The sequence below is a fragment of the Cotesia glomerata genome, linkage group LG1 (assembly GCF_020080835.1).
Source record: "Cotesia glomerata isolate CgM1 linkage group LG1, MPM_Cglom_v2.3, whole genome shotgun sequence".
In the NCBI taxonomy this organism is placed as follows: Eukaryota; Metazoa; Arthropoda; class Insecta; order Hymenoptera; family Braconidae; genus Cotesia; species Cotesia glomerata.
This window is the reverse complement of record NC_058158.1, coordinates 10,391,814-10,412,323: the sequence shown is the minus strand read 5'-3', so window position 1 is coordinate 10,412,323 and position 20,510 is coordinate 10,391,814. Positions and strand designations below refer to the sequence as shown.

At 26.8% G+C, this 20,510-nt stretch overlaps 1 protein-coding gene and 1 long non-coding RNA gene across 3 annotated transcripts in view; both read right to left on the bottom strand.

Moving 5' to 3' along the window:
- The window catches only part of LOC123274368, a 169,729-nt gene that overhangs the window by 136,688 nt on the left and 12,531 nt on the right, over nucleotides 1-20,510 (bottom strand). For both annotated transcript variants that reach the window (XR_006511501.1, XR_006511500.1), the window contains exon 2: nucleotides 14,006-14,193. This is a non-coding gene — a long non-coding RNA (uncharacterized LOC123274368). The remainder of the gene's footprint in view (nucleotides 1-14,005; nucleotides 14,194-20,510) is intronic.
- Nucleotides 1,734-3,529, bottom strand: LOC123274314 (fork head domain transcription factor slp2-like). Its single transcript, XM_044741902.1, has one exon. It carries the CDS (start codon nucleotides 3,306-3,308, stop codon nucleotides 2,073-2,075), a length of 1,236 nt encoding a protein of 411 aa, XP_044597837.1. The 5' UTR covers nucleotides 3,309-3,529; the 3' UTR covers nucleotides 1,734-2,072.

Sequence of the window (20,510 nt, the reverse complement as noted above, 5' to 3'; positions counted from 1 at the left end):
AAAATTTTTAATATTAAAAAAGAAAAAAATAATATATAAATAAAAAAGTTAAATTTAATTAAACAATTGAAATTTTATAAAAAAATTTTCCTATTTAATTTTTAAATAGTTAAATTTTCCAAATTTAAATTATTTTTTTGTTTTTAATATTTGGATTATTTGTAAAAAAATTTTTTTTTGTCAAAATAAATTAATTGTTAGAGTTAAAAAAAGAAAAGAAGTAAAAAATTAATCATATTTTTGGTGGAAACTTTAAAATAAAATTTTTAATATTAAAAAAGAAAAAAATAATATTGAAAAAAGTTAAATTCAATTAAACAATTGAAATTTTGTAAAAAAATTTTCCTACTTGATTTTTATCTAATTAAATTTTCCAAAATTATTTTCTTGGTTTGAAAAAAAAATTTAATTTTATAATAAATACTTTAGTAGTAATTAAGTTAAAAATAAATTAATTATAAAAAAAGTAAACATTTATTATTATTTAACTATTTTTTATATTTTTATCGAAATAAATAATTAAATAAAAATAAATGATCTTTATGAACGTAAATAAAATATGTATTTAGTGAACTTAAAAAGTGTGTTATTGGTTTAGTTTATGTACATACAATGCAAAATGCATTACGGGGTGTCGATGAAATGTCAGTAAAAAGCTAAAGCATGCAAATTATGTAATATTTTAAAATGTATCGTGACATTAGAGCCACCAGTCGATGAATGACACATTGTCTACGGCGAATGTAAAGAGAGTAACTTTAATAGTTTATAACGTTTAATCAATATCAAACATATTTTCGCTCCGTTGTGTCCGCATATGTCATGCATTAATCAATTTAAAAAAAAATATTCATAATAAACCGAACCACTTGCGATTTATAGCAATATTTTGGAGCACAAGAAGGTATAAAAAAAATTTTCGGTTTTTACTGTTCTTTTTTTTTAGCTATGTAATAAAAAACGAATCTTTGTAGTACAAATAAATTTAAAGGAATACCTCAAGGGCAAAGTTTGGCCGAAGATGTTAAACCCCGAACCCCAGAGATGGTCAATAAGACTCGAGTACAAATGAAGACATACACTCAAGGTCACACAATATTAGTTTATGGTCATTTTTTGGTGAGCAATAAACCAAGACAGTATACCTGGCGGGACAATAAGAAACTTTTTCAAAATATTTTCATATATATTGTCCCAATAATGTTTTTCAAGCTACTACTATTTATCTTTTATTGCATTGAAAACATTCAAACGCTTTACTTTGTGCTCGAAATAAGGATTAAAAAAAATACAGTCATAATTACCTCCATTGAATTTTGAGAAATTACTGCAGACCAAAATATTTTGGACGACCAAAAAGAAAAAAAAAGGCGACGAAGAAAGAATTGAAAGTGAACTGTAAATAAAATAAAAATATATAACTTAATTACTCTTCTAAGAATCCTCGATGTTGCAAGTGTGTAATAAAAAATGACAAAGGTTTTTGCAATAGAATAGGATTAGGAAACTTAAATCTAAAAGTAACAAGCCATAATTTATATAAAAGGAATTTTTAAACATTTATTTTGACATTTTTACAGAAAACATCTGTCTCCTTCTCTTCTCATATATACAAAATTTTTATATTGACAATTCAATGATAAAATTATTAACTTTTTCTTTTTTTCTTAATATATAATTATTTACAATTTTTCCAATTACCAAAATCGGCTTAAACGATTATGATAATGAATCCTACGTTAATGATTATTAATTTAACTTAATATATCTTTAGTCATCAATATATATATATATATAATAATATCTAATCAATAGATCTATATACACTATACATACAATCTTAATTTAAATATCATCACTATTGGAGCTCAAAGCCCCAAATTTGGTAATTGCAACTCATCATCAAACTCACCCTTGATTCAGAATTTAAAAAACATTTTATCAAAATTTTTCAATCACTATTAAATTTATCAAAGAATAAAACTTCACTTTTAAATAATAAAATTACTTTGACAAAAGTAATAAATAAAAACTGAACAAGAACAAAAATGACTGAAAAACCCTAATTAAATTCAACTGAGTCGCCTAGTGAGAACATTAATCGGCTTAAGTAATAATTGTGGCGAGCTTGACTGAGTTTGAAGCGGCTGTCCGACGGAGCTGAGAGAGGCCGGCGGCGAATGCGGTGACATAGGTTCGGGACTGCTGCCAGGAGACGCGGTCGTCGAAGTAGGTTGACTTGGAACATGCTGAGGCATGTGGTACCTTGGTTGTCCAAAAACAGCTTGATGATGCTGCTGCTGGACGGCCAAATTCCTCAAAGTCGCGTAGAAGTCGTAAGGATTGCTAGGCGATGGTAATCCAGGAGCCGGAATGCCGTTGGGGTATCCAACGGGAGTCTGGAGGAGCCTCTCCATGGAGAATCCTCCGTGAATATTGGGCGCTGCTGACGCTGGGAGGGCCTGTGGCTTGCAAGGCATGCCAGCGTTCGGAGCACCAGGAAGCATGCTCGCGGAGTATCCAGCCGGAGGATAGACTCCAGCTGTGGGAGGATATCCACGATGCAAGTAGTGCAAGGGATAAAGAGAAGCTGCTGCCCATCCGTGAGGTGCGTAAGGTGGAGGATAGCCATGGCCCATGATGACTGACCGTTTGAAGGCTGCCAATCTAGATCTGGAGGCTGCGGTGGTTCTTCTGCGCAATTTTCCGGTGCTTCCACCAATGAAGACGTCTTCCGAGCTGGGATCCAGCATCCAGTAGTTTCCTTTGCCGGGGTCGTCGTAGTGGCGCGGAACTTTTACGAAGCACTTGTTCAGGGACAAATTGTGGCGGATGGAATTTTGCCAGCCTTGCTTGTTGTTCTCGTAGTAGGGAAAGTTCCGCATTATGTACTCGTAGATGCCGTTGAGAGTGAGCCGCTTGTCGGGACTCTGGCGGATGGCCATCATTATCAGCGCATTGTAGCTGTAAGGTGGCTTTTCGTTTTTCTTCTTCCCGTCATCAGTGGTGGAGGAACCGTCCTTCAGGCTGGAGGGACTATCAGAGGAGGACGAAGCGGTGGTTGAACAATCTAATGGTGGTGTTTCAGCACCTCCAGTTACGTCCAAATCACTGGCCTCATCGCAACTGTCGATGTGAGACACGTCTGATGCGGAAATAGACTCACTTATCGAGGGTGTTGATTGCGTACCGGAGCAAGCTTCTGGCAAAATGCTCCGGATGCTGAAGTTTGTTTTTAAGACGCTGCGAATTGGTGGTGGAGACGCCGTCACTGTTTGTTGTTCACTTGAACCTTCCATGTTCACCATTTTTGCTCACAGTTTATCCAATATCCAATTTAAATGTGAATCTAAGCACTTTGTCACTTAAACTTATCACCACACTGTTTGCTTAAACGAGTTTTTTGTGTTATTTAATAGTTAAGGGGGTTAAATCCCTTCACTGTGAATCCGTGATTAACCGAACTAAGTATCGGAGTGTACGATCTGAACTGCTCGAGGGATCTCACGGTTCTGCCGGCTGGCCACCCTTCCTGTCTCTTATATACTCTCGGTTAAGCCACGCCTGTTGGAGCTATTAGACGCGCCCGTATTGGAAGGTTCGACCAATCCCAGGGCGTTGTTGTCAAATTGAACCCCCACTTGAAGCTTTGTTTGCACCCAATGTTTGACAGCAAACAATGCAAACAGAAAGAAGCTCGGTGTTGGCTGATGGAAATACTAGTGGGGAGCGCAGCCGCAACTTCTTTCAAATACAAACAAATCCGATTTAAACTTTACTAGCTGCAGTATCTTCTTTTTAATTTTGAATATTAAGTATGCAAAATGCAGGACAGTTCTTTATTTTGTTTTTCTTAATTTTATCGAACTCCAATTTATTGGAGTTCAATTACTGCAAGATGCTAAGAGATGATAAGGGCTAAATGGTCAGCCACGAGATTCTATTTGGATGATTTTTATTGAGTTAATGTCACAGGCATCATGCAGTCAATCAATTGAGAACAGCTACCATCTCTATTATTAACTTTTTTTAATTTTCTTGACACTCCACTTTGTACTGCACTTATTGCTGACACACACGCTAAGTTTTAATAGACATTAGTTCATGATGAATCACTCATCTATGCATCAATTCATTTATTCTGAGGTTATAAGGTTACTTATATCCTTTTACTCGATTTTATTAATCAAATATTTGACGATTCAAAGTATCTATGATTGATTGCTTCTATACGGGATTTATTTCTATTTTCTGGATTAGAAAGATTGATTTTTGTGCTTTGAAAATATTTGGAAGTATCAAAAAAATTTTTTTCAGCATCAATATTGTTATAATTAAATATAATTTTGATAAAAATGTTTTTGGAAATGATCGGATATTTTTTAGGAAAACTTTATTATAAAAATTAAAATTCAATTAGAAAATTTGGGAAATTTCTTTAAAATAATGGGAAGAATTATTCAAGAGGTCAGTAAGTAGTATTTTAATGATAACTGACTTTTGAAAAAGTGGATGTGGTATTAGACAGTATTTAAGATAATCCTAATGCGATAAAATCGTTTATGCTGCTTCAAAATTGACTTTTGTTATTCCTAGATAATAAACATAAGCTGAAAGAGTTAATATTTCGGATTATCGGTGGACGAGCTTTGTCAAACCGCAGACATGACTTGGGGAAAAAATTATCCAAAAACAAGTAACGCAAGATTCATTATGATCTTATTAAGGTCGTTCCAGTCTGGGAAATTTTAATACTTATTTGTGTACGTAAAAATTGACTCTTGTCACTCCCAGTCTTTTGAACGTTAATTAAAATACAATCGACTTGCGATTTGTGGATGAAAAAAAGGCTTAGAAGATAATTGAGAGTTGATGTGTATGGCTATGGCTGATCAATCCTTTTCTTTTACAAGTTTTGGCCATAAAAGGTATTTTTGTAAGTAGGAGTTAAAGAGTTATTTTTAATCCATTGTCTAGACAGTACTTTTAAAGGGTGAAATATCGTGGTTGAAAATTTTTTTTCAATTATTGTCATTTTACATACTGAAATATCAGTTAAAAGAATTATAAAATGTATTTATTGAGTTATTTTTAATTTTTTACTTCTTTTAAAATAATTTTAATATTTATTAAAATAATTTTAATATTTATTAAAATAATTTTAATATTTGTTAAAATAATTTTAATATTTATTAAAATAGTTTTATTATTTATTAAAATATGAAATTTTTCAGAGTATAATAAATTTTTTTAAAATTTGATAAAATCAAATAAAAATTCAATAAAAATTTATATTTTTAATAGCAAGAAAAATAAAAAAAAATTGAATTTTTATAAATTTGGAAGATATATGTTTTAAAAATATAAAAATCGATACTTAGAATTTTTTTTATAAAAATATAATTAACTAACTATTAAAATTTTCCTTATAAATACTAAAAATTAAACTATTCTTTTTTCCTTGAAATTTTATTATTCAAGTCAATTAAAACAACGAGGTACATCAGATGTAAGCTCATTACTTTGTCCTATAAATTAAATTAATTTCTTTAATTATTTAAAAACAAAATTGAATTCAATTTTAATATCAAAGAATTTAAAGTACAAAATACAATAAATATTTTTAATATACTTAACTCAACTAACTTATCACTGATGAGATTAATCAAATTTGTTGACATCATCAGCGAGAGGTTAATCAACGAATCAGACAACCTCGAATCAGCGTCAATTATTATATTATTATATAAATTGACACAAAAGAACTTTAAAAATTCCTCGACTAACTAATCTAGCGACATATTCAATAAAATATGTATTTCAAATTTTATTTATCACTACAGCAAAATATTTTAGTAGTAAAAAAATGTGTTTAGCCATTTAACAAAAAACCGAAATATTAAATCTTTTAAAATTTCTTAAGCATAAAGACCACCTGGATAAATATAGTTATTCATTTTAAAATTTAATAATCACCATAAAGAAAACTCAATGGCTTCTCTTTATCCATGAATGTATTGTCGAGCGACGTCAACACGGTGGTCGTCACCACCGAGGACAGAGTGGAGCTTACGAACTTGAACAAACTAAAAAACAATAATCTAGAGATTGGGAGCTCAATAATAATGGTAAGATCCACACAACTAACAGGTTACTGGAAAAGAAAAATTATCTTCTAAAGATTGTGCCGCTTGACTCTATTGGGACCTAGTATAGTGTATAGGATGGCGTCGGCACTTTTTGTGTGTGAGCTGCTATATGATGTCTTTATTCATGATGCGCATGTTATTCAACTCGCCCCTCCTGCCGGGAAAAACTTCGTCGCCCCGTAGCGTCACAAGATTTACTTGCATCCCTTATTCACTTATTCGCGGTATTTCTCAAATTTCCACTCAACAAGAGTTTAAAATAACAGTTTTACTTTTTCTTAAAATTTCTTTGAATATTTTTTCAACCAGATACACTGATAGAAGGATTTATTAACTACACTGATAGAAGAATTTATTTGTGTCAAAAAATATTTGTTAATAGTTAACAAATCATTTATTAAAGACCACTTTTTAGTATTAAATAAATATTTCTTATTATTTAAAATGATTTGTTTGCATTTAATAAATCTCATATTCATTTATTAAATATTAATAAATCTTTTTAAATACTAAGAAATATTTATTAAGAACATATGTAGGACAGAGAATATTCAAATTTTGGACAAAATACTGAGACGCTTTTTGACCAAGTAATTTTTGAACAAAAAATCATTAAACTTGGCAGAAGTATGTTAATAATAGTCCTTCATAAATTGATTCTTCTATTTTAAAATTTAATCATTGAAAAAAAATAACAAAATGATAAATAAATAGGCAGAGTTCGCGCATAAAACTGCCTTATCTCCGGGCCCATCATATATTCAAGTAAATAAACTTTACTATAAAGAAATTACTCATAAACTTACAACCAATATAATCTTTGAGATTGATTTAATTTTTTGGTTAATCTTTACTTTAGTTTAGATTACTTATAAGACAGAATTATTAAAATGCAACTAGGTTTGAATAGAAAACTAATTATCAACAAAAAATTTCATTTACTAAGGTAAAAGCCCCAATAGATGATCATGTACCAGTATATGATCACTCCATGTATTTGTATACCTATATTTCTGAATATAGATATACAAATACATGGAGTGATCATATACTGGTACGTGATCATCTATTGGGGCTTTTACCTTATAGTAAATAAACTATAGTTTAATTTTTTTGAACAGTGTTGGGAGTATTGACAATCAGCCTGATAATCTTCAGTGCACTGATAGAAGGATTTATTTGTATTAAAAAATATTTGTTAATACTTAACAAATCATTTATTAGAGACCATTTTTTAGTATTAAACAAATATTTCTTAGCATTTAAAATGATTTATTTGTATTTAATAAATCTGATATTCATTTATTAAATATTAATAAATCTTTTGAAATACTAAAAAATATTTGTTAAGGACTAAAAAGAGGTCTCTAATAAATGATTTGTTAATTATTAACAAGTATTTTTTGGTACAAATAAATCCTTCTATCAGTGTAATAGTTAACAAATCATTTATTACAAACCACTTTTTAGTATTAAATAAATATTTCTTATTATTTAAAATGATTTGTTTGTATTTAATAAATCTAATATTCATTTATTAAATATTAATAAATCTTTTTAAATACTAAAAAATATTTGTTAAGGACTAAAAAGAGGTCTCTAATAAATGATTTTTTAAATATTAACAAATATTTTTAACTATAAACAAATCCTTCTATCAGTGTGCATTTTATGTGTTTCAAATAAACAATCCGATATATTCAATTGGCATTTGTTATCATTAGTCCAAACTGAATTACCGACAATAGACTGTATTACATGCTCTTAAGGACTAAAAAGAGGTCTCTAATAAATGATTTTTTAAATATTAACAAATATTTTTAACTATAAACAAATCCTTCTATCAGTGTGCATTTTATGTGTTTCAAATAAACAATCCGATATATTCAACTGGCATTTGTTATCATTAGTCCAAACTGAATTACCGACAATAGACTGTATTACATGCTCTTAAGGACTAAAAAGTGGTCTCTAATAAATGATTTATTAAATATTAACAAATATTTTTAACTATAAACAAATCGTTCTATCAGTGTATAAATAATTTAATTTATTTGATTAGAATACTTTTTCAACCAGATACACTGATAGAAGAATTTGTTTATAGTTAAAAATATTTCTTAATATTTAAAAAGATTTATTAATATTTAATAAATGAATATTAGATTTATTTAATACAAACAAATCATTTTGAATACTAAAAAATATTTGTTTAATACTAAAAAGTGGTCTCTAACAAATGATTTGTTAATTATTAACAAGTATTTTTTAGTACAAATAAATCCTTCTATCTGTGTAATAGTTAACAAATCATTTATTACAAACCACTTTTTAGTATTAAATAAATATTTCTTATTATTTAAAATGATTTGTTTGTATTTAATAAATCTAATATTCATTTATTAAATATTAATAAATCTTTTTAAATACTAAAAAATATTTGTTAAGGTCTCTAATAAATGATTTGTTAAATATTAACAAATATTTTTAACTATAAACAAATCCTTTTATCAGTGTATTAGTAATTTAATTCATTTGAAGACAATTATTTAATTTATTAAATTTTAATGAATATTTTTTAACATTCAATAAATATTTATGAATAGTTAATAAGTATTTATTAATAGTTAACAAATATTTATTAACAGTTAATAAATATTTTGTTGAGTGAATTTGTTTCGCTTGCAATTTCATATGATATGAAGCTTGCTTATAAATAATAAAATCATCTTTATAAATTATTTATATCAATTATATTACATTATACTAACGTTTATTGTAAAATACCAAATTCTATCACAGCTCATAATTATTTTTTATATTTTTAAAAATTAAAAAAATTAATTTATTCAGTAAATTGAATTATTATCATTTATTCCAATTATAAGGTTATAAAAATTGTCAAAAGAAAATTGCTATTTTTGCATTCTATTTTAAATAAATATTTGTTAACAGTTAACAAATATTCATTAACCATTAATAAATATTTATTGACAGTTAATAAATTATACTTAATAAATTACTTATTAACAGTTAATAAAGCTTTTTAAACATAAACAAATCCTTCTATCAGTGTATACAGAAAAGAAATCGAAATTTTAATTTAGGGCATAAAATTTCAATTATTTATAGAAAAATTAGATTGGTATCATAAATCTATTGAATTGAGATAAGTGATTTTTAATTGCATCTGGATAATTATCGCTCGACGCCAATAGTTGCGAATTATTCTATTGTATGTGTATTTACTTTTAAAACGTAATTTTGAGTGCTCTTTTGTTATCGAGATTTAAGATAGTCAAGTGTCTGTCTTTTTAGTAAAAAAAAATATTACAGAAATGAATTCATCACTAAATTTATGTCAGCAAACAATTATCCATTCTTAGTGTCACGAAATTTCTGTCATTAAGAGATTGGTCTGTCTAAGCAGTGTATTAAGTATTATACAAAGATAATTACCATTTACACGAAAAAAAGACAACTTGAAAAATTACAGTATATAATGCAACGTGGCGCTTCGTGATAAAAACTGGAAAAATTACAGTTTCTAATGTAATCATTACAGATTTTATAAGAATTACATTGCAAAATGTAATATTTACATTGAAAGCTCTGAATGTTAAATTAAAAAATCGAATTTAGAAAAATTTTATTTCAAACTGTAATTTTTCTAGTTTTCTTTTTTCCGTGTACGAGGAGCAAATTATGTTTTTCCATTAATTGTTCTTGAACAAATCGTAAATTTGTCTAATGACCCGATCACTTTATTTATGGACAGAGTAATTTTCATTATCACAAAAGAACCATATTTTTCTTTCTTAAACTGTAATGGTTAAGATTTTAATGCGAATAAATAAGCTCATTATCTTATTGAAAAGATAATTGAATTTTTTTTACGTAAAGCCTCATTGTAGGAAGATTAAGATTTTTCTTTTGTTAAAGTGTTTTTTTTTAAAGGTAATAAAAAATTGGTTAATAGTATTTTTAATTTTTTTTTTAAATGAGTAATAATTAGAATTTTTAAGCATCTGTAAAAATTAATACTTAAATATCTATTTTATAAAAATATTATTTAAAACTGTTTTCAGTTTTAAAAATTTCTTTAATTTTAAAGAAATTTTTTCATTAAAATTTTTATCTCTTAAATAAAATAAAGTGTTCAAAAATTAAAAAAAAAATTAATTTTTAAATTTTTTATTATTGGAACAAATTAAATTTCATCTTTTATCAATTGATATTTTAAAAATAAAAATAACTATTAATTTTTAAACTTTAAACTTAAAAAAATTAAACTCTTATTTTTTTATTTAAAATTTCATCTATTAAATAAAATAAAGTGTTCAAAAATTAAAAAAAAAAAATTAAATTCTAAAATTTCTCATTATTGGAACGAAATAAATTTTATATTTTATCAATTGATATTTTAAAAATAAAAATAAAAATCAAGTAAACACCTTCTAACGTTATCTTAACTCAAATAAAAACTGTAAATTAATGGAACGGTATGCAAAGTTGGGCCCACCGGGAATTGAGATCACTAAAAAAGAGGCAAGCGTGGCTAATTGACGACCCCCAGAGCACTCATTACATCATTATCATGGAAGCACGCTGAATTCGACACACCCCGAGATCCAGACTCTCTAAAGAAGTAACAGATAATGTCGCCGTCAAGACGATTTTTTTTCCAAAGAATGCTCCTTTTTAATTCTATGTTTTTTTCTTTTCAGCTTTTCTTTTTTCTGTATTATATTCACCTGCATGTTGTTAATAGCGAAGTCAAGATCTGAGACAACTTATTTTCGGATACTGCTCGCCATTTATTTCATTTCATCGTCATGGTCTATTACAAGGGAATACGTTTATATTATTAGCTGTGAGAATACCGTGGATAGATGTATTATGGATCAGTTGAATAAGAGTTTCACGGGCCCAGGTATCGAAAGTGGACCAACAAATACGGGTCTATTTCACCAACAGATGAAATTTGTAGTACGACAGTAGACATCTGTTGGTGGAAACTTTAAATTATTTACTCTCGTCATACTTTTTAATTCTATCAATTAAAAATCTAATATTTACTTTTTTTATTTCAATTATAAATTAATAATTTTACTACTTGTTTAAATAATATTAATGTTAATAATGAAATTATTCATAAACAAAATTTTTTTCAAAAAAATTTATACCCCCAAATATGAAAAAAAATTTTTCTGAACTATTTTTCAATTAATTAATTATTAAATAAATTATTAAACTATTAAATAAATTATTTACTCGTCATATTTTTTAATTCTGTTAATGAAAAATCTATTATTTACTTTATTTTTTATTTCAATCATAAATTGATAATTTTACTACTTGTTTAAACAATTTTAATATTAATAATTTAATAATTTATGAAAAAAAATTTTTAAGAAAAATTTGCACCCCCAAATATGAAAAAAAAATTTTCTAAACTATTTTTCAATTAATTAATTATTAAATAAATTATTTACTCGTCATACTTTTTAATTCTATCAATTAAAAATCTAATATTTACTTTTTTTATTTCAATTATAAATTAATAATTTTACTACTTGTTTAAATAATATTAAAGTTAATAATAAGATTATTCATAAACAAAATTTTTTCAAAAAATTTATACCCCAAATATGAAAAAATTTTTCTGAACTATTTTTCAATTAATTAATTATTAAATAAATTATTAAACTATTAAATAAATTATTTACTCGTCATATTTTTTAATTCTGTTAATGAAAAATCTATTATTTACTTTATTTTTTATTTCAATCATAAATTGATAATTTTACTACTTGTTTAAACAATTTTAATATTAATAATTTAATAATTTATGAAAAAAAATTTTTAAGAAAAATTTGCACCCCCAAATATGAAAAAAAAATTTTCTAAACTATTTTTCAATTAATTAATTATTAAATAAATTATTTACTCGTCATACTTTTTAATTCTATCAATTAAAAATCTAATATTTACTTTTTTTATTTCAATTATAAATTAATAATTTTACTACTTGTTTAAATAATATTAATGTTAATAATAAAATTATTCATAAACAAAATTTTTTTCAAAAAAATGTATACCCCCAAATGTGAAAAAAAATTTTTCTGAACTATTTTTCAATTAATTAATTATTAAACTATTAAATAAATTATTTACTCGTCATATTTTTTAATTCTGTTAATGAAAAATCTATTATTTACTTTATTTTTTATTTCAATCTTAAATTGATAATTTTACTACTTGTTTAAACAATTTTAATATTAATAATTTATGAAAAAAAATTTTTAAGAAAAATTTGCACCCCCAAATATGAAAAAAAAATTTCTAAACTATTTTTTAATTAATTAATTATTAAATAAATTATTTACTCGTCATACTTTTTAATTTTATCAATTAAAAATCTAATATTTACTTTATTTTTTATTTCAATCATAAATTGATAATTTTACTACTTGTTTAAAAAATTGTAATATTAATAATTAAATTATTCATAAAAAAAATTTTTTAAGAAAAATTTGTACCCCGTAAATATGAAAAAAATTTTTTAAACTATTTTTCAATTAGTGAGAAGAGCTTTTCTTGAAAAATTGACTGTTGATAATTTTATGAGCAACTCATGCATGTTTTCCATGAAAATTAAAAGAAAAGGAATGCTAAAAAATTTGGAAATGCTTGTGCGAAGTAGACAAATCGGCCACCCAAAGTGTGTAACGGTCAGTTTAATTTTTTAGTCGAAATCAGTAAAAACGTTAAAATTTCCCATAATGACTATTTTCATGGTTTTTAGTTCGAGCAAATCGAGGAATGTTCGATCCGTTACTAATTTTCAAGTCAAAAGGCCCAAGAAAGTCTTTTTGTTATTCTATTTTATCCCTAATATTTATTAAATAAAATAAAAACAACTTTAAATATTTAAATTTTTAAGTAAATTCGAAATTCAAAATTTTCTTGTCAAAAAATGATATTTTAATTTCAAAAGATCACAACACCTGCTTTCAGAGAACATGTCAACGATTTCTACGAAAATAATATCCTCTTAATTTGGTGTGCGACGAAAAATTGAAAAATTAAAAAAGACTCACGGAAAAAAGAAAACTCAAAAAATTACAGCACATAATGCAACGTGGCGCTTCGTGATAAAAACTGGAAAAATTACAGTTTCAGATTGTAATTATTACAAATTTTATACACACAAAAAAAAATTTTCTTGAATCAAGTAAGGTAAAAGCCCCAATAGATGATCATGTACCAGTATATGATCACTCCATGTATTTGTATACCTATATTTGTGAATATAGATATACAGATACATGGAGTGATTATATACTGGTACGTGATCATCTATTGGGGCTTTTACCTTATATAATTTTGAAGAACTTAATATTCTTGATATGAGTAGAAAAATTCTTGATTTAAGGAAATTTTACTTAATTCAAAAATTTTTTGTCTTGATTCAAGACAATTACCCTCTTCAAAATTATATTCTTGGTTCAAGAATTTTTCTCTTGAATCAAGTTAACTTTTTTTTCAGTGTAAGAATTACATTGTCGAATGTAATATTTACATTGAAAGCTCTGAATATTAAATTAAAAAATTGAATTTAAAAAAATGTTATTTCAAACTGTAATTTTTCTAGTTTTGATTACGACGGGACCGATTTTACATTTTATACTGTAATTTTTCGAGTTTTCTTTTTTCCGTGCTTCAGCTTAAAAAAAAAAATCTTTTTTTAAAGCCTCATTTAATTTTACGTTTAATGACTCAACTTATATTGTTATTGGATCAAATAACATTATGAAAATTTTTATTCGGAACGTAAAGAGAGTTCAACTTACCTTGGACTCATTCGTAAGATCGTAAGGCTTCATTTTTCTCTCCTTGGGGGCGTCGATAATTGGCGTTTGGTTACAACGATAAAAAGACAGTGTAGTGTATCTCTCGGCGTAACAACTTGTGTGTATTTGATACTGCAATGTCATCGGCATACATCAATATTTATAGCACCAGTTAATTCGCAGCTCAGCTGAAAAAAAATTTTTTTTAATGGGTAATTTTTTAGCGGTAAATATTTTTGTATCGGAGGCCCAAAATAAACCATTCGAATCCCATAAGTACGCTTAATAGGAAGAAATGGGATTGAGGTATATAGTTTTAACGAATGTAAGACTGACTCTGAGGACTGGAGTGCAGACAGCTTAAGAATTGGTAGAAGATAGTCCAGTCGGTGGTCTTGAAAGATTTAAATCCTACAATATTATCGAAAGGGTGATCCTTTTTGCGTTCGCCTCAGTTTTTATGGATACTGGGTTACTAGGTAAACCTATTCCAGTCTAGGCTATTATTCAAAGCATTTCCTATTATATTCCGGAGTAAGTTAATGTTTAAGTTTTCTAATTCCCACAAAGTCGAACCCGCCTCTCTTGTTTAGTGCCCGCGACGACGGTTTAAACTCTACAACAGACCACCCCGTGACATTGAGTCCTTGTCGTTCATTATTTTTATTTTCACTTCAAGCTCAACACCCTACAGTGTTCTACTCTTTCAGCTCACTTCTCACTAGCTATTTTTATTTTTATATCTGTAACAGGCTCTCTCTTGCTCTCTTTCCGTCTTCAAGGGAAAAATATATACGTATAACTTAAACGAGAGATAAAATACATCAGATTATTTAGTTGGACCTACAACTTTGACGACGGATTATCCGACAACACGTCTAAGTATTTTCGTCAATATAACCGTTTAAAATAAATTTCTTTAAATTATTTTTTTTTATTTAAATTTAAGCGGCTGTAATTTTTTAGAACGAGTTTTTTTAAGAGCAAGTTCTTGGAGAAATTGAAAAAAAATTAATTAGTTGTAAGATTGTTACTTTACAATTAATTTTTTAAATTAAAAAAATTTTTTGAATAGAAAGATAAAAAGAGAGATAAATATATTGTTGAAATGTTTAAAAAATTAAAGGGATTTTCTTATAAGACTAAGTGAGATGCAAATAACAAAAGTGGAGATTTCGGGAGCTTAGCCGCTTACGCCGTCAGGTTAGCCTGCTTAACTTTTTAAGTTAGCGCTAAAATCGCATTACTATGTTGAAAAAGTATAGGAAATAGTTTTGAAACGCAGGTCAGCTTCTACGAATCGGTCGCGCTTATTTACCGTCTTGCATATCTTTATTCTCATTTTCCGGCGAATATAATCCAGCCTCCGGTCGATTTATTCGCTTGGTCGAACTTTTTATTGTCGGCGCGGATTTAACCCTCTCACACGTCGAGTATCCGCAATACGGATCATCTCAACCACGGTGTCACGATGTAGGCTAAAGAAAAGGAAGATTGACCGTGTTTTCTTTGTTTAACTTTTGGTTAAAGATTTTTTTTTTTATTTTTTTTTCTCGAGAATTTTGATTTACTGTAAAAATAAGCTTCTGACTTTACTTTGTGCTATTGGATAAATAAGATTCTTGGATGGATTAATGTCACCTGTGATTTCTACTCTATTTTTTTTTCATTTATATGTTTAAAAATAAACAGAAATTATTTAGTTAACGTTGATTTTCTTCTTCCGTTTTTAACTCACATTTAAAAAAATTCCTGATTAAAGTTTAAATGTTAAAAAAAAAAAAATTTCAAATTATACAATTTAAAATTTTTCTTCATAACTTGAATTTAAATTTTGAAACAAATATATATGATAAATTCACTAGAATATTATTTTAATTTTCTTAAAATAATTAATTAAATTTTTTTAATAATTAAATACTTTGTATAAACTTATTAAATATTTTTATTAAATTAATTCTTGTCATAAATTTTTTATAAAAGCATATTTTTTTAAAAATATGACTTTAAAGATCAAATTCATTTTTATTTTTCATTTATGTGTTTAAAAATAAACTGAAATTATTTAGTTAACTTATTAATTCTCTTCTTCCGTTTTTGACTGAGATTTAAAAAAATTTCTGATGAAATTTTTGATGTTAAAAAAAAAAATTCAAAATTAATATTTTGAAATATAAAAAATCATCAAAATATTATTTTAATTTTCTTAAAATAATTTAATTAAATTTTTTTAATGATTAAATACTTTGTAAAAAATATTTAAAGATTTTTATTATATTAATTCTTGTCATAAATTTTTTATAAAAGCATATTTTTTTAAAAATATGACTTTAAAGATAAAATTCATTATAAAAATATTTTTTTCACTTAGAATTGTAATTGTAAAGATAAAAAAATATGAAAATGCAAAACAGCGTCACCTATTTTTGACGACAGCTTGTTAAAAGTAACAACCAATTGTTCCGTCCGAACAATTGAAGAGACTCTTGAACATAACAGAACATCTACAACTAGACCGGAGCAGATATAGCAATAGATATTTTTATTTTTCTTTCATTCATTTCCTCCTCGTACACATTTGAAACCACTGCTCTATAAAAAAAACTGCAAAACAGCTTCACCAAGTTTCAGGTAACGTTGTAAAAAGTTTTGCTTATTTGGTCTCGAGGCATATTATTTATAGCCGGCATTTGTGGTCAGCGTGATGTATACAGCAACAGCCCCTTACATAACAAATAAAAATGTTTGAAGAAAAAAATGTAGGAGCCAAAAAATTGAACAGACAAAGTGGAATATTGCTGTGTACACAGTAAAACACGGGAGAGATCCGTTAAGGCTCTTTATTACCGTCATTTATGGCTCAAAAAAATTTATATGCCCAATTCGAACCACAAACTGCCGTTCTGTGTTAATCAGTCAAAAGGTAATAGATTACCACGCTCAAGCCATTTATAAAAATATTGTTACATTATTCACGAGGTATAAACATGTGAAAGTCAACATATATAAATAAATTTTAACATCTAGGTAATCTAAGATTTTTGAAAATGAATTTATATTGTGGTATAATAGAAAGTATTTCTTAAATTTTCAATATTTTTGTAAGAAATTCCATCATTCGTTATTGTAAATTTTTATTGTGATTAGTGTTTCATTTTTTACGACATAACGGATTTAATAAATCCTAAAAAACATTTTTAATTGCACAAAACAATAGTTTTTATTTTTAAGCTGAAAAATCTCAGAGTAATCGTAATCGTAAACATCGAAAGGTTATTAACCTAATCTTAAGTACTAATTATCGTCCAAAATTCTAATCCTAAAATGAGTAAACCATTATGATATTAAAAAGGATCAAAGCCTCCTTCAAAATTATGGTTTAAGTATAATTAAGCTCAGTAAACATTTTTAAAATTTTTAATATCAATGATCCGCTTTAAAAATAATTTCGCACAATAGTAAGATGATTATTTTGCTTTCTAGACATTAAAAAAAAATTTTTAAACAACCTTAAGTGATAATTTAGGGCTTTAGTTTGTGCACAGAAAGAAAAATTTATTGACTAGAGAACAAAATTCTTGGCTCAATAAAATTTTCGGGTGTCTGAAGGAAGACCGAAGTTGTGTTGGCCGAAGTAAAAATTTTTCTTGAAATTTTATTCCTGGTGGAAGTCATTTTTTCTTATTTCAAATTATCATAAATACTTGATACAATAAATTTTTATATTTGATCAAGATTTTTAGACACTTTAGGGAAGCAGCGCGACCTACTTCAGCTGAGAGAAAAATTTTCTCATCTTGAGAAAATTTTTCTCTTGAATATTTGATACCTATTTTATATTATTTTAGTGAGCAATTATACATATAACATTCTTTTGTTGTATCAACTATCCGCCTATGGAAAAATCTGCCAACTGAAGTTTTAAATTCACAGAGCTTAAAAGTCTTCAAAAACAAAATGTTTGAGTATCTGCTAGAACTCGAGCTAAAGGATCATTGATTATCATTATTGTTTAAAATTTTCTTTCAAATTGTGCTGGTCATATCAAACTATATTCAAAAGATTAAATTGTTCCTTTAAAATTTAAAATATTCTAGTTGAATTTATCAAATAAATTATTAAATTTTAATTATATATAAAATTTAAATGCTCATCAAAAATTGTTATACTTCTTACGTGATACTATGTTACATGTTATATAAAACATTTATGTATACACTTTGCCATTCGGCATTTGCCTTGGCATATATTTCTAAATAAATAAATCCGAACAAAAACAGTTTCACTGTAAAAAAAATCGCGCCGAGTCCACGTTCATAAGACTATTAGGAAAAAAAAAATTTTTTTTTCTTTACAAAAAGATACAAAATTAAAAAATCCAAGTAACCGATATGATTGTTTATGATTTTCGGAAATTAAAAAAAATCTTATTGTAAATTTAAAAATTAAAAAAAAAAATTTAGAACGTATTTAGTGTGCGTGGTTGCAAAATATTTTACTTTTAATGTAAATCGTAAAATCTATTTACTGGGACTTTAAAAATATTTAAATACACAATGACGCCCACCAGGTACGTTCTAAAATTTTTAATTTTTAAATTTACAATAAGATTTTAAATTTCCCAAAATCATAAACAATCATATCGGTTACTTGATTTTCTAATTTTAGTTTGTATCTTTTGTAGAGAAAAAATTTTCTTTTTCCTAATAGTCTTATGAACGTGGACTTGGCGCGATTTTACAGTGAAACTGTTTTCAGATTTTAGTATTTTTGTAATTATAATGAAAATTTACAATTGGTACCAACTTAAATCTCGCGTTGGCAGCATTTTTTACTGCAAACTATCCCCTTGAAGCTACAGTTTATGTAGATATAATTCCAGTGCACCCTGGCGGCCGTAAATGTAAGCTGTGAATTACTTTTTTTAACTGTAGTTGCGTATCTATAGGAGGATTACTACACATTTTTATTTTATCTAGTCTGTGGCGCTGACCTTTCTCCATAAAAAAAAAGTCAGGATCGAAATTTGTGAGCGAGCTATAGTATGTGCTGATAAAATTTAATAATTTCAAGTAAATAAATTGTTATAAGTGAATATAATTAATTAATACGGTGATATAAATTATGAACTACTGTTATGATAAACAAATTGGGTAAAAAAAGTACCGTAGAATTAAATAAAATTTCGCAACCTCAAAAAACCGTTCTGCTTACAGTAAACACAGTCGGTAGTCTGGCGCTCCGTTTACAACGGATTTGAACGGAACTTGGCGCCAGATTCTACCGAATCTGTGGATAAAATAAAAAAATATTGAATGAAAAAAAATGATGAAATATTATTTGATCTTCCCATTTGACATATTAATCAATAAAAATATTAATGAGAATTTACTTCTATCTTTATATTTAATTTTGTGGAGCAAGAGAGAAATTTTCTCAAGACAAGAAAATTTACTTCTATCAAGAACTGAATTTTTTGAAGCAAGAAGCTGAATTTTCTCAAAACAACAAGATTTTCTTGAAAAATAAATTTTCTTGGATCAAGATACGTATTTTTTAAAGCAAGAGAATTAATTTTGTTGGAATAAGTGAAATTTCTTGTGTCAAAAAAAAATTTTTTTTCCCTCGAGAAAATAAGTAGGAAGAAAAATATTTTCTTGGCTCAAGTAAACCTTTTTTTCTGTGTGAAGATCTTCAAATACGCAAAACTGAATGTTTTTACGAAATTAAAGTTATAACTTGTTCAAGTACAAATTAATTAACTTAAAATTTATTTGATCAACAAGCCCATTGATGTGAAAAAGAATTTAATCATCCTAAACGAATCCATAATATTCAATAACCCAATTTATTAATTGTATGTGTAAAATAAAATAAAATAGAATGGAGCTGGACGTCCAGGTCTTTGTGCGTACAAATATAACTATTCTTAGCGCATTATGACACTTCCTGTGGTTTTAAGTGATAGCACCACACTCTTGAACTAATCTAAGTAAACTAATGATAATATCAATCGACATAACCTGGTGATGGTCCTTTTGTCCGTCAATGGGCTCGTTGTTAAAGTTAAACGTCTAGTGTGGCCCAGAATAGTGACCGCGGGCACTTGTGCGTTTGCTTTGCTACTCATACACACATCTGACTTTATTTTATTCGATATAATATTTTCATCGACCTTAATATTTTTATCCGCCTGTTGTATGATAATATTCATGTGTGAGCCTATGCCAAGTGTTGGATATACTCGTAAGCGTCAGACCGCATAAGCATCACAACAACGCTCAATATATATTCCTCTTACTCAACTTCTCCGCTGATCGTTTCCTCCAATAAATATATCAAATTACTTATTTCCAAGGCTTTTGCATTTTTTATTAACACACTAATACGATTGCTTATAATACCAATCGGTAGTGAGTGTAGAATTATGGAAGTATAGAGAACTAAACGGTGAAACTAATAATCTATATTATTAAGAGAATAAAAGAAATTTTGTCTCCAGGAT

Coding starts and splice junctions, on each gene's coding strand:
- LOC123274314 (XM_044741902.1), bottom strand. CDS start 3,308: ATGGTGAACATGGAAGGTTCAAGTGAACAACAAACAGTGACGGCGTCT.